Source organism: Delphinus delphis, chromosome 13 (genome assembly GCF_949987515.2).
Source record: "Delphinus delphis chromosome 13, mDelDel1.2, whole genome shotgun sequence".
NCBI lineage: Eukaryota > Metazoa > Chordata > Mammalia > Artiodactyla > Delphinidae > Delphinus > Delphinus delphis.
The window spans coordinates 19,201,296-19,218,797 of record NC_082695.1 but is presented as its reverse complement, the minus strand read 5'-3'; the positions used below and the strand labels follow the sequence as shown (position 1 = coordinate 19,218,797).

At 39.3% G+C, this 17,502-nt stretch overlaps 1 protein-coding gene across 3 annotated transcripts in view; it reads right to left on the bottom strand.

Annotated features, from left to right (window-relative positions):
- The window catches only part of GRK3 (G protein-coupled receptor kinase 3), a 121,721-nt gene that overhangs the window by 44,720 nt on the left and 59,499 nt on the right, over positions 1-17,502 (bottom strand). For all 3 annotated transcript variants that reach the window (XM_060028263.1, XM_060028265.1, XM_060028264.1), the window contains 4 exons: positions 11,988-12,089; positions 10,234-10,308; positions 4,993-5,054; positions 84-135 (listed from right to left, as the gene is read on the bottom strand). In XM_060028263.1, coding sequence (XP_059884246.1) covers positions 84-135; positions 4,993-5,054; positions 10,234-10,308; positions 11,988-12,089 — 291 coding nt within the window. The remainder of the gene's footprint in view (positions 1-83; positions 136-4,992; positions 5,055-10,233; positions 10,309-11,987; positions 12,090-17,502) is intronic.

The window sequence follows — 17,502 nt, the reverse complement described above, 5'->3', positions numbered from 1 at the left end:
CACTGCCGAATAAACTATTTTCTCACGAAGCTGAGCCAGGGGAAATTTTTATTTAAAAAAAGAAAGGCAGAGATGATACTCACATGGATATTTAATTCCACGTTTTTCCACTGACAAAATCGAGTGAACTTGTCACTGAAAAAGAACGTAAGGAATTACTGAAAAGTTAAATATCGAGTTAACTGAGAAACTAGAATTGTACTGCTTGTGTTGCTTCTCAAACGGAGTAAGTTTTCCTAAACATTTTCTCACAGAGGATTCACCTGGTATTTAAGGCCTTATTTTATGATTCAAATCGAAGACTTTGTGCTTCTCCTTTAATTGTCGTTATGCTGTGGTAACATCTTTATCTGAGTCAGCACTGTCCAATAGACGGGTAACAGAAGCTGCGTACGTAATCTAATTTTAATAATATATTTTATTTAAACCAATATATCAAAAAATTATCATTGCAACACAAAATCAAATCAATATACAATTTTAATGAGATAGTCTACATTCTTGCTTTTCTATGAAGTCTTTGAAATCTGGTGGGTGTTTGCCCATCTTAATTCAGACTAATCATATTTCAAGAGTTCCGCAGCTACACGTGGTCAGTGGCTACCATACTGGACAGTGCAGCTCTCAATGACAAAATAATGGCTGTTTACAAATAATTAGAGGGGTAGCAAATATAATACCTAAATAGTGCTTATCATGTCCCAGGCCCTGTTCATCTACTCCTTCAACGACTCCGTGATCAGGTACCGTCATGATGCCCCAACTTACAGCCAAGACCACCTGAGCTTGCCCAAGGTCACACAGAGAGAGAATGGGTGGAGCCGGATTTGAACCCAAACCAATGTCTGCCTCACAAAGATGCAAACAGTGCAGGAGAGAAACCCTTAGACGAGAATCGCAAGATGGAAGTCATACTGCATTGATAAGCGCCCAGTTTACTCAACTGCTGGAGGAGTGTTTTTTTCATCCATGAAGTAAGAAACATATCTATCCCATTAATAAAGGCATGATTGGGATTATTTTTTATTAATGAGCAACATATCTATAAAATGTTTGCTTTTAATTTTTTTTTCAGAAGAAATGCATTCTGGATTGAATATTCCTTAAAAGCAAAGAACATTTCTGGTGATTGTTGGACTTCATCTAGCCCCTGGCATGATTCCTTACATAGGAACGGTATTCAGGGTTCTATGAAGGAATGAATGAATTAAAAAAGGAAGAAAGGGAAGGAGAGAGAAAGGTAGGAAGAGAGGGAGGGAGTTCTTATGAAGTGCAAGTTACAGGTACTATCAGCACTATAATACGATGCCTTAAGGCATCCAAATATCCCAGGTCCCTGGGGGTTTCATCTAATATGCCTTCTAAGGATCTTTTAAAAATATTTCTGAGGCTAATAATCAAATTAAGAATTCAAAGCAGAAGAACTCTTGTAATTACACAGCATCTTTTTTCAGTGACTCTGAAATGACTTTTAAAGAGTGTTTCACTGATCCTCCTGACATCTCTATGAGGTCAGTAAAATAAATTTTGAGTTTCTGAGAGTTATTTCAAAGAGTTTTTTTTTTAAAGCATGGTGAGTGCAAAAGGTGAAACCACACTGGGGTGAATAAATCCATGACTTTGAAATCACTTGGTGTGTGAGGCTAGCTCACACCCTGCCTTCTTATGGATTCTGGAGTTCAGAGATGGCAACGGAGGTGGGGGTGTGGGGGGGTGTGATCTGTCACATTTTATGAACTTGCAAACTAGCTGGGGAGGGTAAACAACCAGGGAGAGAGAAGTGGCCCTGCTGGCCAAGAGAAGAGTCGAGGAGAATCAACTCCCAACCCATACCCTGCGCCAAAAGGACACACACTCCATCAAAAAATAAGCACAGATATTTTGCCCATGAAATACGATAGCAAGTTCTTCTTTAGGAAGTACAGATGGCTGCTGGGTGTCCTGGCTGTCGTGTGCCCACGGGGTTCCTTGAGCTCCATTCCTAGGCAATATCTAGTCACTAGAATGGGCACTTCTGGGTGGGGAGGAGGAACCGGGGCTGAGAATAGGGCAGAGCCTGGGCAGCACAGGGCTTCAGAGCCAGAGCCCTTGCAGGTGACTTAACCACCGCCTCGGAGGGAAGAGCAGGGGTGAAAGATACAAAGACGACTGGGGCGCGGCGAGGGTGAGCAGAACGAGTGTTTTTAGCTCTAACCCCTGACGTGGGCTTTAGATTACTGAGCAATCTGATGTTCACTGCTGAAGCGAGGCTCACCAGCCTCATCCAGAAGAGGGAAAGCCTCACTCCGGGATTCAGCCCCACTGGGAACTTAACCCCGTGTCCCTGCTGGGCCTCAGGAGAAGGTGGAGAGGCAGGCTCAGCACTGCTAAAGACATCCTCTTTTTTTTTTTTTAATTTAATCGAAGTATAATTGATTTACAACGTGTTAATTTCTGAACAGCAAAGTGATTCAGTTATACACATATATATTCTTTTTCATTATGGTTTACCACAGGATACATGTGATATATATTCATTATATATTCATTATGGTTTATCTAGTTCATTATTCATTATGGTTTATCTAGTTTCCTGCTATACAGTAGGACCTTGTTGTTTATCCATTCTCTATATACTAGTTTGCATCTGCTAACCCCAAACTCCCAGTCCAACCCCTGCCCCACCCTGCCTTCCCCTTGGCAACCATAAGCCTGTTCTCTACATGAAGACTTCCTCTTTACTTCTCTACTATGAAACTGCAGTGTGGCCACCAAGAAAAATCGCCTGAACCGTGAGGCCCTCAGAGAACACGGCCAGTCCTGACAATGCTGAAGTCTACAAGGGTCTATTTATGGAGTGCCTGTGCTTTTCAAAACCCAAACTCTGGACTTCCCTGGTAGCGCAGTGGTTAAGAATCCGCCTGCCAATGCAGGGGACATGGGTTCGAGCCCTGGTCTGGGACGACCCCACATGCCATGGAGCAACTAAGCCCGTGCGCCACAATTACTGAGGCTGCGCTCTAGAGCCCGCGAGCCACAACTACTGAGCCCACATGCCACAACTACTGAAGCCCACGTGCCTAGAGCCCGTGCTCCGCAACAAGAAGCCACCGCAATAAGAAGCCCGTGCACCACAATGAAGAGTAGCCCCCGCTCACCGCAACTAGAGAAAGCCCGCGCACAGCAACGAAAACCCAACGCAGGCAAAAATAAATAATAAATAAATTAATTAACAACAAAAAAACCCGAACTCTGAACTCTTGGCCTGACAATGGATTCTTTTACTGTTAATTTGATAATGTATTAACATAAAAAGAACCAAATATATATATATATATAAAAGAACTGACTTTAAAAATAATTCATTTATATAAAATGGTAACAGTTTCAGAAAATCCAATGTGCATGCTTGCCTAAAATGCAAAGAGCTTCACTTGTATTTCCTGTGGTGATAAGAGTGAATGGTTAGGGGGAGGAGGCTGGGAGAGGGATGGATTAGGAGTCTGGGTTTAACAGATGTAAACTTTTACATAGAGAATTGATAAATAACAAGGTCCTACTATATAGCACAGGGAACTATATTCAATATCCTGGGATAAACCATAATGGAAAAGAATATGAAAATGAATGTGTGTGTGTGTACATATATACATATATAATTGAATCACTTTGCTGTACAGCAGAAATTAACATTGTAAATCAACTATACTTCAATAAAACTAAAAAAAAAAAAACCACAGTGAATGGTTAACTCAGTGGGGGAAAATGACTGTGCAGGTTTACCTGGTGGTTACACAATGGAGTTAACAAGACCTCTTCCCCGATTTTAATCACCATCCCCATTTCTCCCCTCTCCACCAAGGATCATATAACAGTGAGGTTGACCCAGGAGTTTGGGAAAAGTCAGATTTTAGAACCAACAGCAGTGGAGACGGCCCAGGACTTGGTTGAGTCTCACCCCTGGGCCGGCATCCTATCCCCGCAGTTTGATTCCACGGCTTTCTGGCAAAGCCTCTGCTCCTACTCAGAAAAATGTAATCATTTGTATGCAGATTCATTTCCTGAAGTATTGACTCTACTCCAAGATAAAATCATCTCTTGAACTCTGGTAGAATCATGACACAACTTTTTAAATTTTATTTTAATTATTTTAGTTCTATGAACATGTGGAGAAAAAAACACAACTGCACTGAAGTATTTGCTCTTAAAGGGCAACTACTGAACAGCTGCAGGCTGCTCCGTCGATGAGGCACGGTCACAGGACAGCTGTCTAGAAATCAGCCGAGTTTATGGAGAAGAGTACAGTCAGTGTGAACGCAGATTCAGTGTTAGAAAGTCCAATTCCAAAGGTGCATCATCACAGAGGCACACTCAAAATACTGAAGGATTGACTCTTAGGTGCCTGAGAAGCATGTGAACACTTTTATAGGCGTTACCGAAAATTTTCAGAATTTTATAGGACAGACATACCCTATAGCTTGAGTAACCCAGAGGGACGTATTTATCGGGTACATTAATGATATATATGACTACAGACATTTGCCAATACTTAAATTCTACTACGTAAAGAATCAAGAGAAGGCCTGTCTCACTTTGAAGGATATGATTTCAACATATAAACAAATGAATTAGACATAGACTCGTGCTTGCATTAGCAAAGGTGTCCCAATAAAATACTTTTAATTGTGAGGTTCCTTAGTCTATTTAAATTTTGGACCATTTGGAAGCTAAAGAACTAAAGGTCAACGGGCTGTTAAGATATACAAATCCTAAATTATAAAGTACAGAGGAAACAATCTAATGCAAAGCCTGGCACATAGCACATGGTCGGTAAATGCTCGTTGAATGAATAAATTAACACATTTTAAGGACAGCACTTATTGGGTAAAATGAGGTACACCTACACAGTACAAGATCTTATCGGTATAAATACAATGATATACAACTAAGATAATGTTACATGCCAAATATATCTCTATTAAAAAAAAAGATTTTATACATAAAGTTTCATACCTTTCCATGAATTTTTGAAAAATGCTGCCTCGAAGACTTTCACAAATTTCTTCTATGTATGGCTGGAAAGGACGGAAAAGAAATTCCACACTGCATCAGTAAGAACATAATAAAGTGAAAAACAGAAAAGGATGAGACTCAGACGAGGTGAGCCTCCAAATTACGTGCTCCCACAGCACCTTGTACTCGCCCTTCGCAGCCTTGTCCAGTTTTCACCAGTGTACTCATGGTCACGATTATTTACTTGTAGTAACCTACACCACTCGATGGCATGTTCCATGAAGGCAAGGACAGGTCTGTCCTGTGCGCCACTGCATCCCTCCTGCCTAGCACGGCTCCTGGCAAGTCACAGACACATCTTAAATGGCTGGAATTAGCTTCATGGGCATGTGACCCATGCAGCCCCACAGAAGAGCCCAGGGCTCGGTTTGGTGCCCTGCTGTTGTCATCCTGAAATTAATAATTTCTGAACAAGGGCCCCCAGGTTTTCATTGCATACTGAGCCTTGTAAGTTACGTAGTGCATCCTATAAATTACTATTAATTATATAATTGCTATTAATTATGATTATCATAAATGATCAGCATTAATATTGACTTTTAAAGACGAAAAGCCAAGGGACCCATGGAGTAAATTTTTTTTTAATCAGCTATTCCCAAGGTCTTTGAGCAAGTTCACGGCTAAGCAGGGATTAAGGCAAGGGCTCCTTGCTCACACGTGCAGTGCCCTTTCCCTGTGGAGAACAATCTACTTCAATATCATGCCACTTTACACATTACCAAATAAACTGCATAAACTTATTTTCCATGGGATGGACTTCAAATCAAGAACTATAAAAATATCAAATGCCAACATTTCACAGCTCAGCCTGGAGCCACTTACATAGTTTTGGAAAATATCTTCATACCCTACACTCACTGAATGATGCAAATTTAATGTTTTCTGTGTCTTCATAGATCATCCTGAAAATGTGCAAAAAAGAAGGACCAGATCAGGAACCGTCCAAGGCAAGTGATCAAACTAGGAAGTCTGCAGAAGCCATAGTCACCAACACAGGCAGTGAGACCACTGCATCTCGCCTGGGAGCCTCACTTTGTGCCACGGGGCTAAGCCACCTCTACCCCCCCGGCAGGGCTACTGCTGTCCTGGGCGGGACACCGGAACTGGTCACTAAAACCAGGTGGACTTTGTTCCCTCCTTAGTAACAGGGGAAGCTGAACTCTCTCTCTGAAGTCCTGTGTTTCTATGATGACACATAATTGCAATCTTCGCGAACTCTTCTAGATGCTAAAGACCAAGGGCCACAAGTCTCAAGAGGTTCAAAAGACAAAAGAGATCAAGTGTTGGAAGACATACGAAAAGCCTAAATTTGTATATCACAGATTTTCTATTTACAAAAACTGTTACGTTAATATTTTTTCATATTTTATAAAACAGCCTGTACTTTTGCTGATAAAATAAAAGTTCACCAGAGATTCTTAAGACTGGATATGATATACTACACTGCCACTCTCAACACAAAGAACTACAAAATGTGTCGGGTAAGCAGTGCAAAAGCGAGAGTTCAACAGTGGGGTCATGAGCAAACAACCTCACCTGATTCTCAGTTCCCTTAATCTGTAAAATGGGAGAGTCACATCTAATTTTCAAGGCCACTGTGAGAATTTAATAAGATTAAGAATGCTGAGAGCCAAGCACAGGGCCTGGCATGTTCTAGGAACCTAAATGTAAGCCAGGACCCCTCCCGACTCTTGCCACCAAATGTACCTGTGCAATTATTTATTTCTAAAGTTAATTTTGCAAACAAAAAGAATAAAAAGTATTCTGTATTTACTTTCAGAGCATTTTTTTTTTTTACTACCTTCTTCTCCTCAATAAGAAATTTCAACTCAGGCATCACACTTCCTGATGTCTAAATGTATGATAAACCTACAGTCATCAAAATAGTATCGTACTGACATAAAAACAGACATTATGGACCAATGGGACAGAACAGAGAGTCCAGAAATAAATCCACACACTTATGGTCAACTAACCTTTGACAAGGGTGTCAAGCACACAATGCGGAAAGGATAGTCTCTCCAATAAATGGAGAATGAGACTGGACCCTTATCTCACACATATACGAAAATCAACTCAAGATGAATTAAGGACTTAAATATAAGACCTGAAAGTGTACAACCACTAGAAGAAAACACAGGGAAAGAACGTCTTGACATTTGCCTGGGTGATGATTTTTTGGATGTGACATCAAAAATTCAGGCAACAAAAGCAAAAACAGACAAGTGGGATTGCATCAAACTAAAAAGCTTCTGCAGAGCAAAGGAAACAATTACCAGAGTGAAAAGGCAACCTGTAGAATGAAAGAAGGTATTTGCAAACCATATATCTGATAAGGGGTTAATATTCAAAATATACGAGGAACTCGACTCAATAGCCAAAAACCAAATAACCCCATTCAAAAGGGGGCTGAGGACCTGAATAGACATTTTTCGAAAGACAGACAAATGGCCAACAGGCATATGAAAAGGTGCTCAACAACACTAATTATCAAGGAAATGCAAATCAAAGCCACAATGAGATATCACCTCACATCTGTTAGGATGGCTATTATCAGGAAGTCAAGAGGTAAGTTGTTGGTAAGGACGTAAAGGGAGCCCTTGTGCACTGTTGGTGGGAATGTAAATTGGTGCAGCCATTATGGAAAACAGTATAAGGATTCCTCAAAAAATTAAAAACAGAACTACCATATTATCCAGCAATCCCCCTTCTGGTATATATCCAAAGGAAATGAAATCAGTATCTTGAAGAGGTATCTGCACGCTCATGTTCACCGCGGCATTATTCACAACAGTAAAGATACAGAAACAAACTAAGTGTCTATCAATGGATGAATGGATAAAGAAAATGTGGTATGGATACATACATATATATAAAAACACACAATGGTATAGTATTCAGTCTTTAAAAAGAAGGAAATCCTGCCATTTGTGACACCATGGGTGAATCTGGAGAACATTATGGTAAGTGAAATAAGCCAGACCCAGAAAGACAAAATATGGTATGATCTCGTCCACACGTGGAATCTAAAAAAAGTCTGACTCATAAAAGCAGAGTAGAATGGTGGTTTCCAAGGGCTGGGAAGTGGGGGAAATGGGGAGGTGGTGGTCAAAGGGTACAAAGTTTCAGTTATGCAGGATAAATAAGTCCTGGAGAGCTAATGTACAGCATGGGGACTACAGTTAATAATACTGTATTGTACACTTGAAATTTGCTAACAGAGTTGATCGTAAGTGTTCTCACCCCCACACATACACACAAACACACACACACAAATGTAACTAGGTGAGGTGATGGATATGTTAATTAGTTTGATTATGACAATCACTTCACAACGAATACGTATATCAAAACATCACATTGTACACCTACAATTATATACAATTTTTATTTGTCAATTGTAACTCAGAAAGGGGAAAAAAAGAAATTCCAACTCAAAGAATATCAACTAACTTTATGGTTAACGTCCCTCTATAAACAGGACATCCAAACATGTAACTTCTATCTATACTTTGATCACTATGTTCTGATGGTACATGTCACACTGAATTGCACTAATACACCTTCTTATTTAAATCAACTTTATAGGGACTACTTCCTTCACCTTTGAAATAAGAATACCAGCCATTCTGTATCTATTTTACCAGAAAGTTATTTAATTATTTTCTTATGAACAAATCAGTAAAGTGAGTGGTTTTGAAAGATACTGGAGAAGCTCCTAAATGACTGTTCCTTGAAGGCACAGAGAGAATTTTGGTGGTCTTTGTATCTCATCTGGAACTATCTTTTTAAATGTTATTTATGCTGCAGGAGAAGCTAGCATCAGAGTTGTAAAATCCACGTACTGTGAGGTATAATTTAGCAACTTAGATGTAATTGACTACAAGACTGTCTCTGAACAGCGTCAAAGTCAGACAACTGAAGTTCTGACATGAAAATATCATGAAGGCCACAAACGGCAGATGTTCACGTTGCACTTTTTGAATGTACAGTGTTTGGTAAGAGCTGACATTTGTGGAGCATGGCAACAGACAGGCCTAGTGCAAAGCAACTCACATGCACTGAATCCTCAAGACCCCCGTTTGCGGGAGAGCCCGCTCTCACTTCTGCTTCACAGATGGGAAAAACTGAAGGGAGGAGAGGTATGGTAGCTTGCCCAGGGTCTCAAAATCCAGGGCACTTAATTTCAGAGCCCAAGCTTATAACCAACTAGACTATAAAGGGTGTTACATTTTAAGAAAAGTCCATCTAATTATTTTGGCAGAAAGGCAGCACGCGGTCTGTTACTGTACCCAAATGTTCTCGGAGCCAAATCAAGATTTTCTCTATAAAATAATCAGATTCATTTTGTATGTAAATAAAACCTATCATAAGGCACCTAGGTAAAAATCAACTTAACTTCTCTGTAAATTACTGAATAATCCAGGAAATGGATAAATTATTTTCATTTATGAAAATCATGACATTAATGAATGGCATTCTTTCATATTTCTTGTGACTCACAGAAACATGAAAAGTACATTATCCACTTGAAAATTTGACCGTGTCCTTGCAAGCTGCCACCTCTATAGAAAACCCACAGGATGAGAGAAAAGGCTTTGGGGAGGAGAAACCATTACATCTGAAGATCAGCAAATACATCGGCCCATCAGTTGTGGATCAAGTTTTCTGAGGCTTGTCATTTAAATCTGCATGACTGTGTTGTGTTCAAGATATGAGGAGCCAGGGCAAAGTCCAGTTCCTCAGTCACGACACCAAGGCCGTTCAAACATTCCCTCTTGATTCTTGAAAATGGATCTATTTCATCTGGGGGATAAACACCGTGGGGGTCAACACCTGTACCACTAGAAAGGAAATCTTGTCAAGTCCCCGCTCTTCACAGGTGCCTGGGATGTCAAACAGGAAAAGGCTTTTTCCTCCAATGTCTTGTCTTGATTGATTTATAGAAACGCTCCAGTGGCGTTTTTCAGGAAAGCCTTCACGAAGAATGTCAGCAGAACAGCACACATTTCAATGAGAAGACAGACAACATTAAACTTCAGTTCTTCCAGATACACCTCCACGTAAGAAATACAGCCTCATATGTCAACTCCCCCAGCACTTTCACAGATGCAAAGAATGGCCCCAATCCAATTGTTAAGCAAATTAGAAACATTTATTGGGAAAGCACTTTAATCTTACCTGAAAAAGAGTTGATGTCACTTGTTTCTTGGATAGATGACTTTGCACGTGTTCTACAGCTTGCTTTGAGAATGGCTTTTAAAAATCAAGAAAACAATGTTTTTGCCACAAATATAAAACAGAGCAAACCTCTGTATGTTTTACAATATCAAACATAAAATTTAACACAAAAATTACTAAGCAGTAACCTACAGGGATTCCATCAACACGCATTCTTTAAAAAATCTGTTGGCTGTCTGCGGGCAAGCCAAACAGACGACTGCTCCTCTGAGCTTCCAGAGTTCTTAGACACCATGTCGAGAAGGATGCTGTGCAACAGGGGCATCCAACTGACATACCTAATTCCACAGGAGATCAAGATGACTTCGACTAAAAAAAGCTGTAAGGAATCGTATTATCGCCTTATTAAATGCATCATCCCTCAACTGGCTGATACTGGGGTCCTAAAAATGCAAAATTTCTATTATATGAGAGAAAGTGAATGCATGAAAATATACCTAAGAATTAAACGTCAGGACTGCAAAGCTAAATCACAGTGTTGAAAAGACTCTAGGTTAAGGAAAATCTTGCTGTAACCACAGGGGAGAGGAATTGGTTCTAAAACAATGAAACTCACACCGACAAAAATTACACACTCTGTCCTCCCCCAAAACTTCAAATTACGTCTGCAGCAATGCACAAGAAGAAGAGCTTAAAAAGCATATCACACTGCTAAAAACCCTCTAAATTGTTGACCTATACGAAAACTACGTTTACAGAGGCATTCACAGTGAACACCTGGCATTTACCAAGGTTCAGCCATTCCCCAGCAAGGTAGCAAGGCAGAGCATTACGATTAACTCTAGCTCAGAAGTTCAGTAAGCACTGTAGACAACACAATAAACACAGAAGCACGGACATATATCATTGTCATGACCACTGCTGTCCAGTCAGGCTCTCTGCAATGCTGGAAATGTGGTGAACCTGGGCTGACGCAGGAGCCACCAGCCACATGTGGGTATTGAGCGCTTGAAATGTGGCTCATGAGGAATTAAACTTTTAATTCCATTTCGTTTTAATTAATTTAAACAATTTAAATACCCACATGTGGCTAGTGGCTACTGCATTGGACACAGCAACCCAGGGCTCTTAGGATACTCCTTTGGAAAACAGTCTTCATGTAGAGAGATTACATGGTAAATTTTCATTATTAATTATTCCACTCACTCCTGGTGGAATAATTTCCTAGGAACCCAGTTTATCCTAATGACTGAATTAGACTGTTTCTCTGATTTATCAATACAAGGAAAAAAAATGGTTTCAACCATCATTCAACTATTAATGAACTACATTAACACAATAATTACAATCCTCCTTATTAATTCAAAGAAAGCATTTAAGATTTTTATTGATCAATATATGATTAGCCTAACTGTTAAAGGAGAGCTAAATGAAAAACAATAAAGCTTAATTTCCTTTAGAAAGTCTAGAATTGAGGTTGGCTTTTTCTTCCGTTGATCTGCATTAGCCATTTTATCAATGTTTGCAGTGAAAGTATCCACTTTTGGAAACATACCAAGAGCATATGGAACAACAGATACTGGATCGGTATTACCAGGAAACAAATGACAAAAACAGAAGAAATGGGTTCCATCCTGGATGAATATCATGTAATTTTTAAACCTCTTCCTCCTACTTTAACTTTCATTCTGGAAATGTTTGAAGGCTGTCTCATATTTACCCATATTAAAGTAAAAAAACAAAAAGATACTTACATGTGAACAAGACAGCAGCTCCTTCATGATGTAAGTATCGTAAATCTGTCGACTTCTACAAACGCGATCTTCCTCATTCTCAAGCTTTTCATATTCTTTTATCTGGATGGTTAAAAGTTACCACTGTTAGGTATTGTCTTCCTAGAAACTTACTTTATCGAAGGATATTACTAGTCTTGGCAGAAACCACTTCCACATGACATCAAGCAAATTACTTGAATCGGCCATTCCACCAGAAACAACTACTTCTAATGTTGTAATAATGAAGTTGGAATAATTTAAATTCAACTTGGAACATACGAATGGATTTTTTCCTACGATGAACCTTGTCGCTTAAATTTAGAAACACAATATTAAGAAACAAATACTGCCATGGTTACAATTATCTTAACGATGCACCAGCCATGGACCATTCATCCTTGCCAAGTCTCCTTTCCCAACCACAAATAATTTAAATTTGTCTGTAATCCAGTTCTAAGAGTTATGACGGGGCTCGTTCTCACTCAACTACAGTGTTACAAAATTCAGGAGGAAAAAATAATAATAAATTGCTAGGATTCCTGCAAAGAGATGTTTAGAAATCAACTAAATATTTTGGAAATGCATTAACCATAGATAAAAGCATTGGTTTTTCACACTGGAACCTTCTCTGCACTCTAAAAGTATTAACAGAAAGGTTCCTTCAAATTGTATGTTTTGCCAATAACTTAAGGGAGGTAACCTGACGGGTGTCAAGATAGACCAAATAATAAAATGAGCTTTGGAAATATTTGCTTTATGAGGACATGGTCCCTATTACTCCAACCTCAAAACAGAAGTTCTCAGATCAGAGAAGTATTTTTATTTATTTACAGAAATACATTTAATCTAAAAGACAAGAAGAGAATGAAAACACAAATGAAATATGGAGCTGGTAGGAAGACTGTAGCAAAGATTTTCAATATAATGACTAATAACTACATATAACTTATTTTTGGAAAAACAAATGCTCCCACCAAGGAGACAGTTGTAATACTGACTTTCATGATATCTGAGTGCTCTCTATTCTGCTATGACAAAAAGTGGGGCTGATTACTCCTATGGGAGAGAGTATAAACTGAATAGAAATAAAAGTTACCTTTTTTACTGTACAGTCTAACAGTTTTGAAATCAAAACCAGTAAATCCTATGAAAATTTCTGATAATGAAAGGGCACGGTCAGCAGGGAGAGGAATATGTACAATGCTGACGTCCTATACGAAGGCTAACTGGTTCACACACTGAGAAAAATTCTGGGATCATCTTAATTGCCCTTAAATATCATCAGTGAGATGGCTGAAATTCACAAGTCTGTAACTGCCTGGGCTTAGAATGGAGTCTTCTTGGAACAGACACTAAAATTTAACAAAAAGGCACGAGGACTGGGGTAGGTTGATACCCCATCCAAGAGGAAAACACTTTTAAAAAATTTTTTTATTTTTTAAAAATTTTTATAGAAATATAGTTGATTTACAATGTTATGTTAGTTTCAGGTATACAGCAAAGTGATTCAGTTATATATATATATATATATATATATATATACACACACACACACACACACACACACACACACACACAAACACAAACACACACATATATTCTTTTTTTACATTCTCTTCCACTATAGGTTATTATAAGATATTGAATATAGTTCCCTGTGCTAATACAGTAGGTCCTTGTTGGTTATTTGTTTTATATAGAGTAGTGTGTATATTTTAACCCCAAACTGCTAATTGATCCCTCCCCCACCCCATCTTTTGGTAACCATAAGTTTGTTTTCTATGTCTGTGAGTCTATTTCTGTTTTGTAAATAAGCTCATTTGTATCATTTCTTTAGATTCCACATATAAGTGATATCATATATTTGTCTTTGTCTGGCTTACTTCACTTACTATGATAATCTCTAGGTCCACCCATGTTGCTGCAAATGGCATTATTTCATTCTTTTGTATGACTGAGCAATATTCCATTGTGTGTGTGTGTGTGTGTGTGTGTGTATGTATGTATATATATATATACATACACACACACACACACACACACACACACACACCACATCTTCTTAATCCATTCACCTGTCGATGGACATTTAGGTTGCTTCCATGTCTTGGCTATTGTAAACAGTGCTGCCATGAACACTGGGGTGCACGTATCTTTTCAAATTTTCAAATTATATTTTTCTCCAGAAGGAAAACACTTTTTTAATGAAGAAGCAATTCAGCAATGTTGGCATAACCAAAGGATCTGGGCTTAATCATCCAAGGTTAATTCAGGAGAACATGTCTGAAGGTTCAAATACCATGCCAGATGCAAGTATGGTAGGTGCAAGGAAACAGAAGCCAGACACACAAATCTGAGGCAGAGTCAGAAAATAAACCAAGGACTCTAGTTTGGTAGATTTCTTTTGATGTTTTGTTTTAGTAAGGTCCAGAAATTAATGCCACAATGCCAGGATAGAACAGGTGGACTGTTAGTGAACCAAAGGCAAACGTTTCTGCCTAAACACACAAACTCTAGGAAAACTAAACCTTCATGGAATCGTTATCCTTGAAAACAAGTGTAATGAAACCTAAGTCTATGTTCTGGGGACCTATAAAGCAAGCTGACACCTGGAGCTGACACCTCGTTAAGCAAACACTGATTCTATGGGAGTTTTCTATGAACTGTAATAATCTGACAATACAGAAAATTCCGGTTTCTTGCACAAATGATGCTCTGAACCACAATTCTGGCTTTAGTAAGTGCCTCGTATCTCATAAACTCCAACTTGAACAACAGAAAAGGTTAATTCTTAGTAGGCAAAGAAACAGCCTCAAGCATCCCTGGCTGTAATTCACTTTCCATTATCAGTTAAGACCACTAATTAAAGAACATGCAGTCAAGTATCAATTGGCTCTAGACAGGATGTCCTGATGTGCAGAGCAAATGCCACCCCTAATCCTGGCAGTCAGGTTGTCCAGGGAACCTGAGCAGGCAGAGGCCCAAGTTCAAGGTGAAAAGTCTCTACTACAGCAGAACAGAAGCTTCGCCATCAATGATGAACATTCACTAACCGTGTAGTCCTCCCTTTCTGCTTTGGTCGTTACAAAGCTCACAGCTGAACATGTAGCCTAAATACACAGAACCCTAAGAGCAAGCCCTTTGGGTCCACAGCTGTCATGGTCCCCACTTTCCTGCCTCCCGTTTTTCCCACTACCATTCCTATGAGACGGTCTAGTAAAGTCACTAAGGGCCTCTGCCTTGACCAATCAAGGATCTCTCCTGACATCCCAGCAGCATTCAGCTCAGTCCCCTCCTGCCTCCTTGAAGGCTTTCTTCTCTGACTTCTGGGATCTACACTGTCCAGGGGTTCGCCACACTGGCTCCTTTTCTTCAGTTTCCTTTGGTAATTCTTCCTCCTCTGCTATACTCCTAAATACTGGAGTGCCTCAGGCACAGTACTGGGGCACCCCTTTTTCATCCACTACATATTCTCCTTAGGTGAAGCTATTCAGTCCCATAGTTTCAAACACCAATTATATTCCAATGACTAAGTCTGGATCTCCAGGACTCACTTCTCACCCAGAGCTCCAGCGTCTAAATATTTAATCACCTACCGGACATTTCCACATCCTCTCTCCCCTGGCCAATCATGCTCTTCCCCTAGTCTTCTTTATCACAGAAATGATAAAACCATCCTCCCAGCTGCTTAAGCCAAAAAAATGGAATAATCATCATTGATTCTGCTCTCTTGCTCACACCCCTGTCCCCACCACCCCCTACATCCAATTCATCAACCAGTCACGTTGGCTTCATATTCAAAATTATCACAAACCAGGGTCCTCCTTCAGGTAATAGTGAACTAAACTCTAACAACAATTCTGGACATACAAAAAACCCAACTGCACTGGACCACCGGAGAGTGACCAAAAGTACAGAGATAATGGAAAAGGGGCATCAAACAGAAGCTGGAAGGTAAGAGAGGATATTCCTGAAAATGAACAGCCAGAGCAGAGCTCCAAAATTTTACGTACAAACCTCTCAAAATCTCTGGTGGACCCCATAATGACAGGTGAGCATGACAGACCCACAGCAGTCCAGCTAAGGTTAAAAGAACTGAACAAGATTCAGTTGCTACCCACTGTATGAGAAGACAGAGCATCAAGTCTGAGTAAGCCAAATTAACTGCTGAGACAAAAAAAATCAATACCCTTTGGAGAAACAGAGTTTAGAGTATCTACAATATCAATGGACAAGATACAATCTAAAATTACTCTATCTATGAAGAAACAGAGAAATGTGGCTCATATGCAAGAGAACAGACCATCAGTGAAGACCAATCCAAGATGATTCTGATGGAATTATCAGACAAGGATTTTAAAGGAGCCGTTATAACTATACTAAAAGATGTACAGAAAATATGCACGTAATGAATAAGAAGATAGGAAATAGCAGAAAAATAATAACTATGAAAAGGACCACATGGAAATCTTCTCTGAAAAAAAATTCAATGGATGGACATAATAACAGACTAGAGTTGGCAAAAGCATCAATGAATTTGAAGACAGCTCCATAAAAATTATCTAATCTGAAGAAAAGAAAGAAAAAAAAATTCGGGGGGCAGGGAATGGAACAGGGAGAATCAGTGGTATCTAGGATAATATCGAAAGATCAAACCTCGTTATGACTGGAATTCTAGAGAGAGGAAAAAAAGAGACTGGGGTAGAAATAAAGTTTTATAATGGCCCAAATTTTACCAGATTTGGTGAAACATATAAATTGACAGATTCAAGAAACTAAGTGAAAGCCACAAAGGATAAACACAATATCTGAAATTACTCCACTAAAATGCACCTCCTCAGAAGTCAGCCTTTGACCCAGCAATTTAAGGTGGCCACCGAATCCCAATACGTCACATTGAGTTGAGGGTCTGTTTTGAATCACTGCATAGCAGTTATCATTTCCTGATATATTTCCTATTCATTTATTGCTGGTTTATTGTCTGTTTCAACAAAAATAGGAGCTCAAAGAGAGCACAGACTTTGTCCATCCAAACAATGCTTCCCAGCATTAGTGTTTGATAAATACTGGTTGCATGAGTGAAGAAAAGTCTGTGTAGTAACTTTACCTCTGGTCTTATATTTTCTGTTTTCCGTGATTTATTATTAAATCTAGGTGTAATATAAATATTTTTATAAGCTGCGTCTAAATCTAACTGGAACAAGGAAGTGTATAAACCAACACACCGAGCAGTAGCTACGTGTCAGGTGCTGTTCTGGTGTGTTGCATACACACATGACAACCCTAAGGACAGACACTGCTATCACCCTAACTTTTGGATGAGGAAACCCAGAGAGAGTGAAGCAAGACTCCTTGCCCAACTTCAGGCAGCTAATCACCAGCAGTGTCCAAATCCAAATCCAGATGGTCTCAGTTTAGAGCTGGAACTCTTTACCACCATGTTACAGCATATACCTAAGCAGCATATTATAGATATTACAGTTTAGAAAGCAAC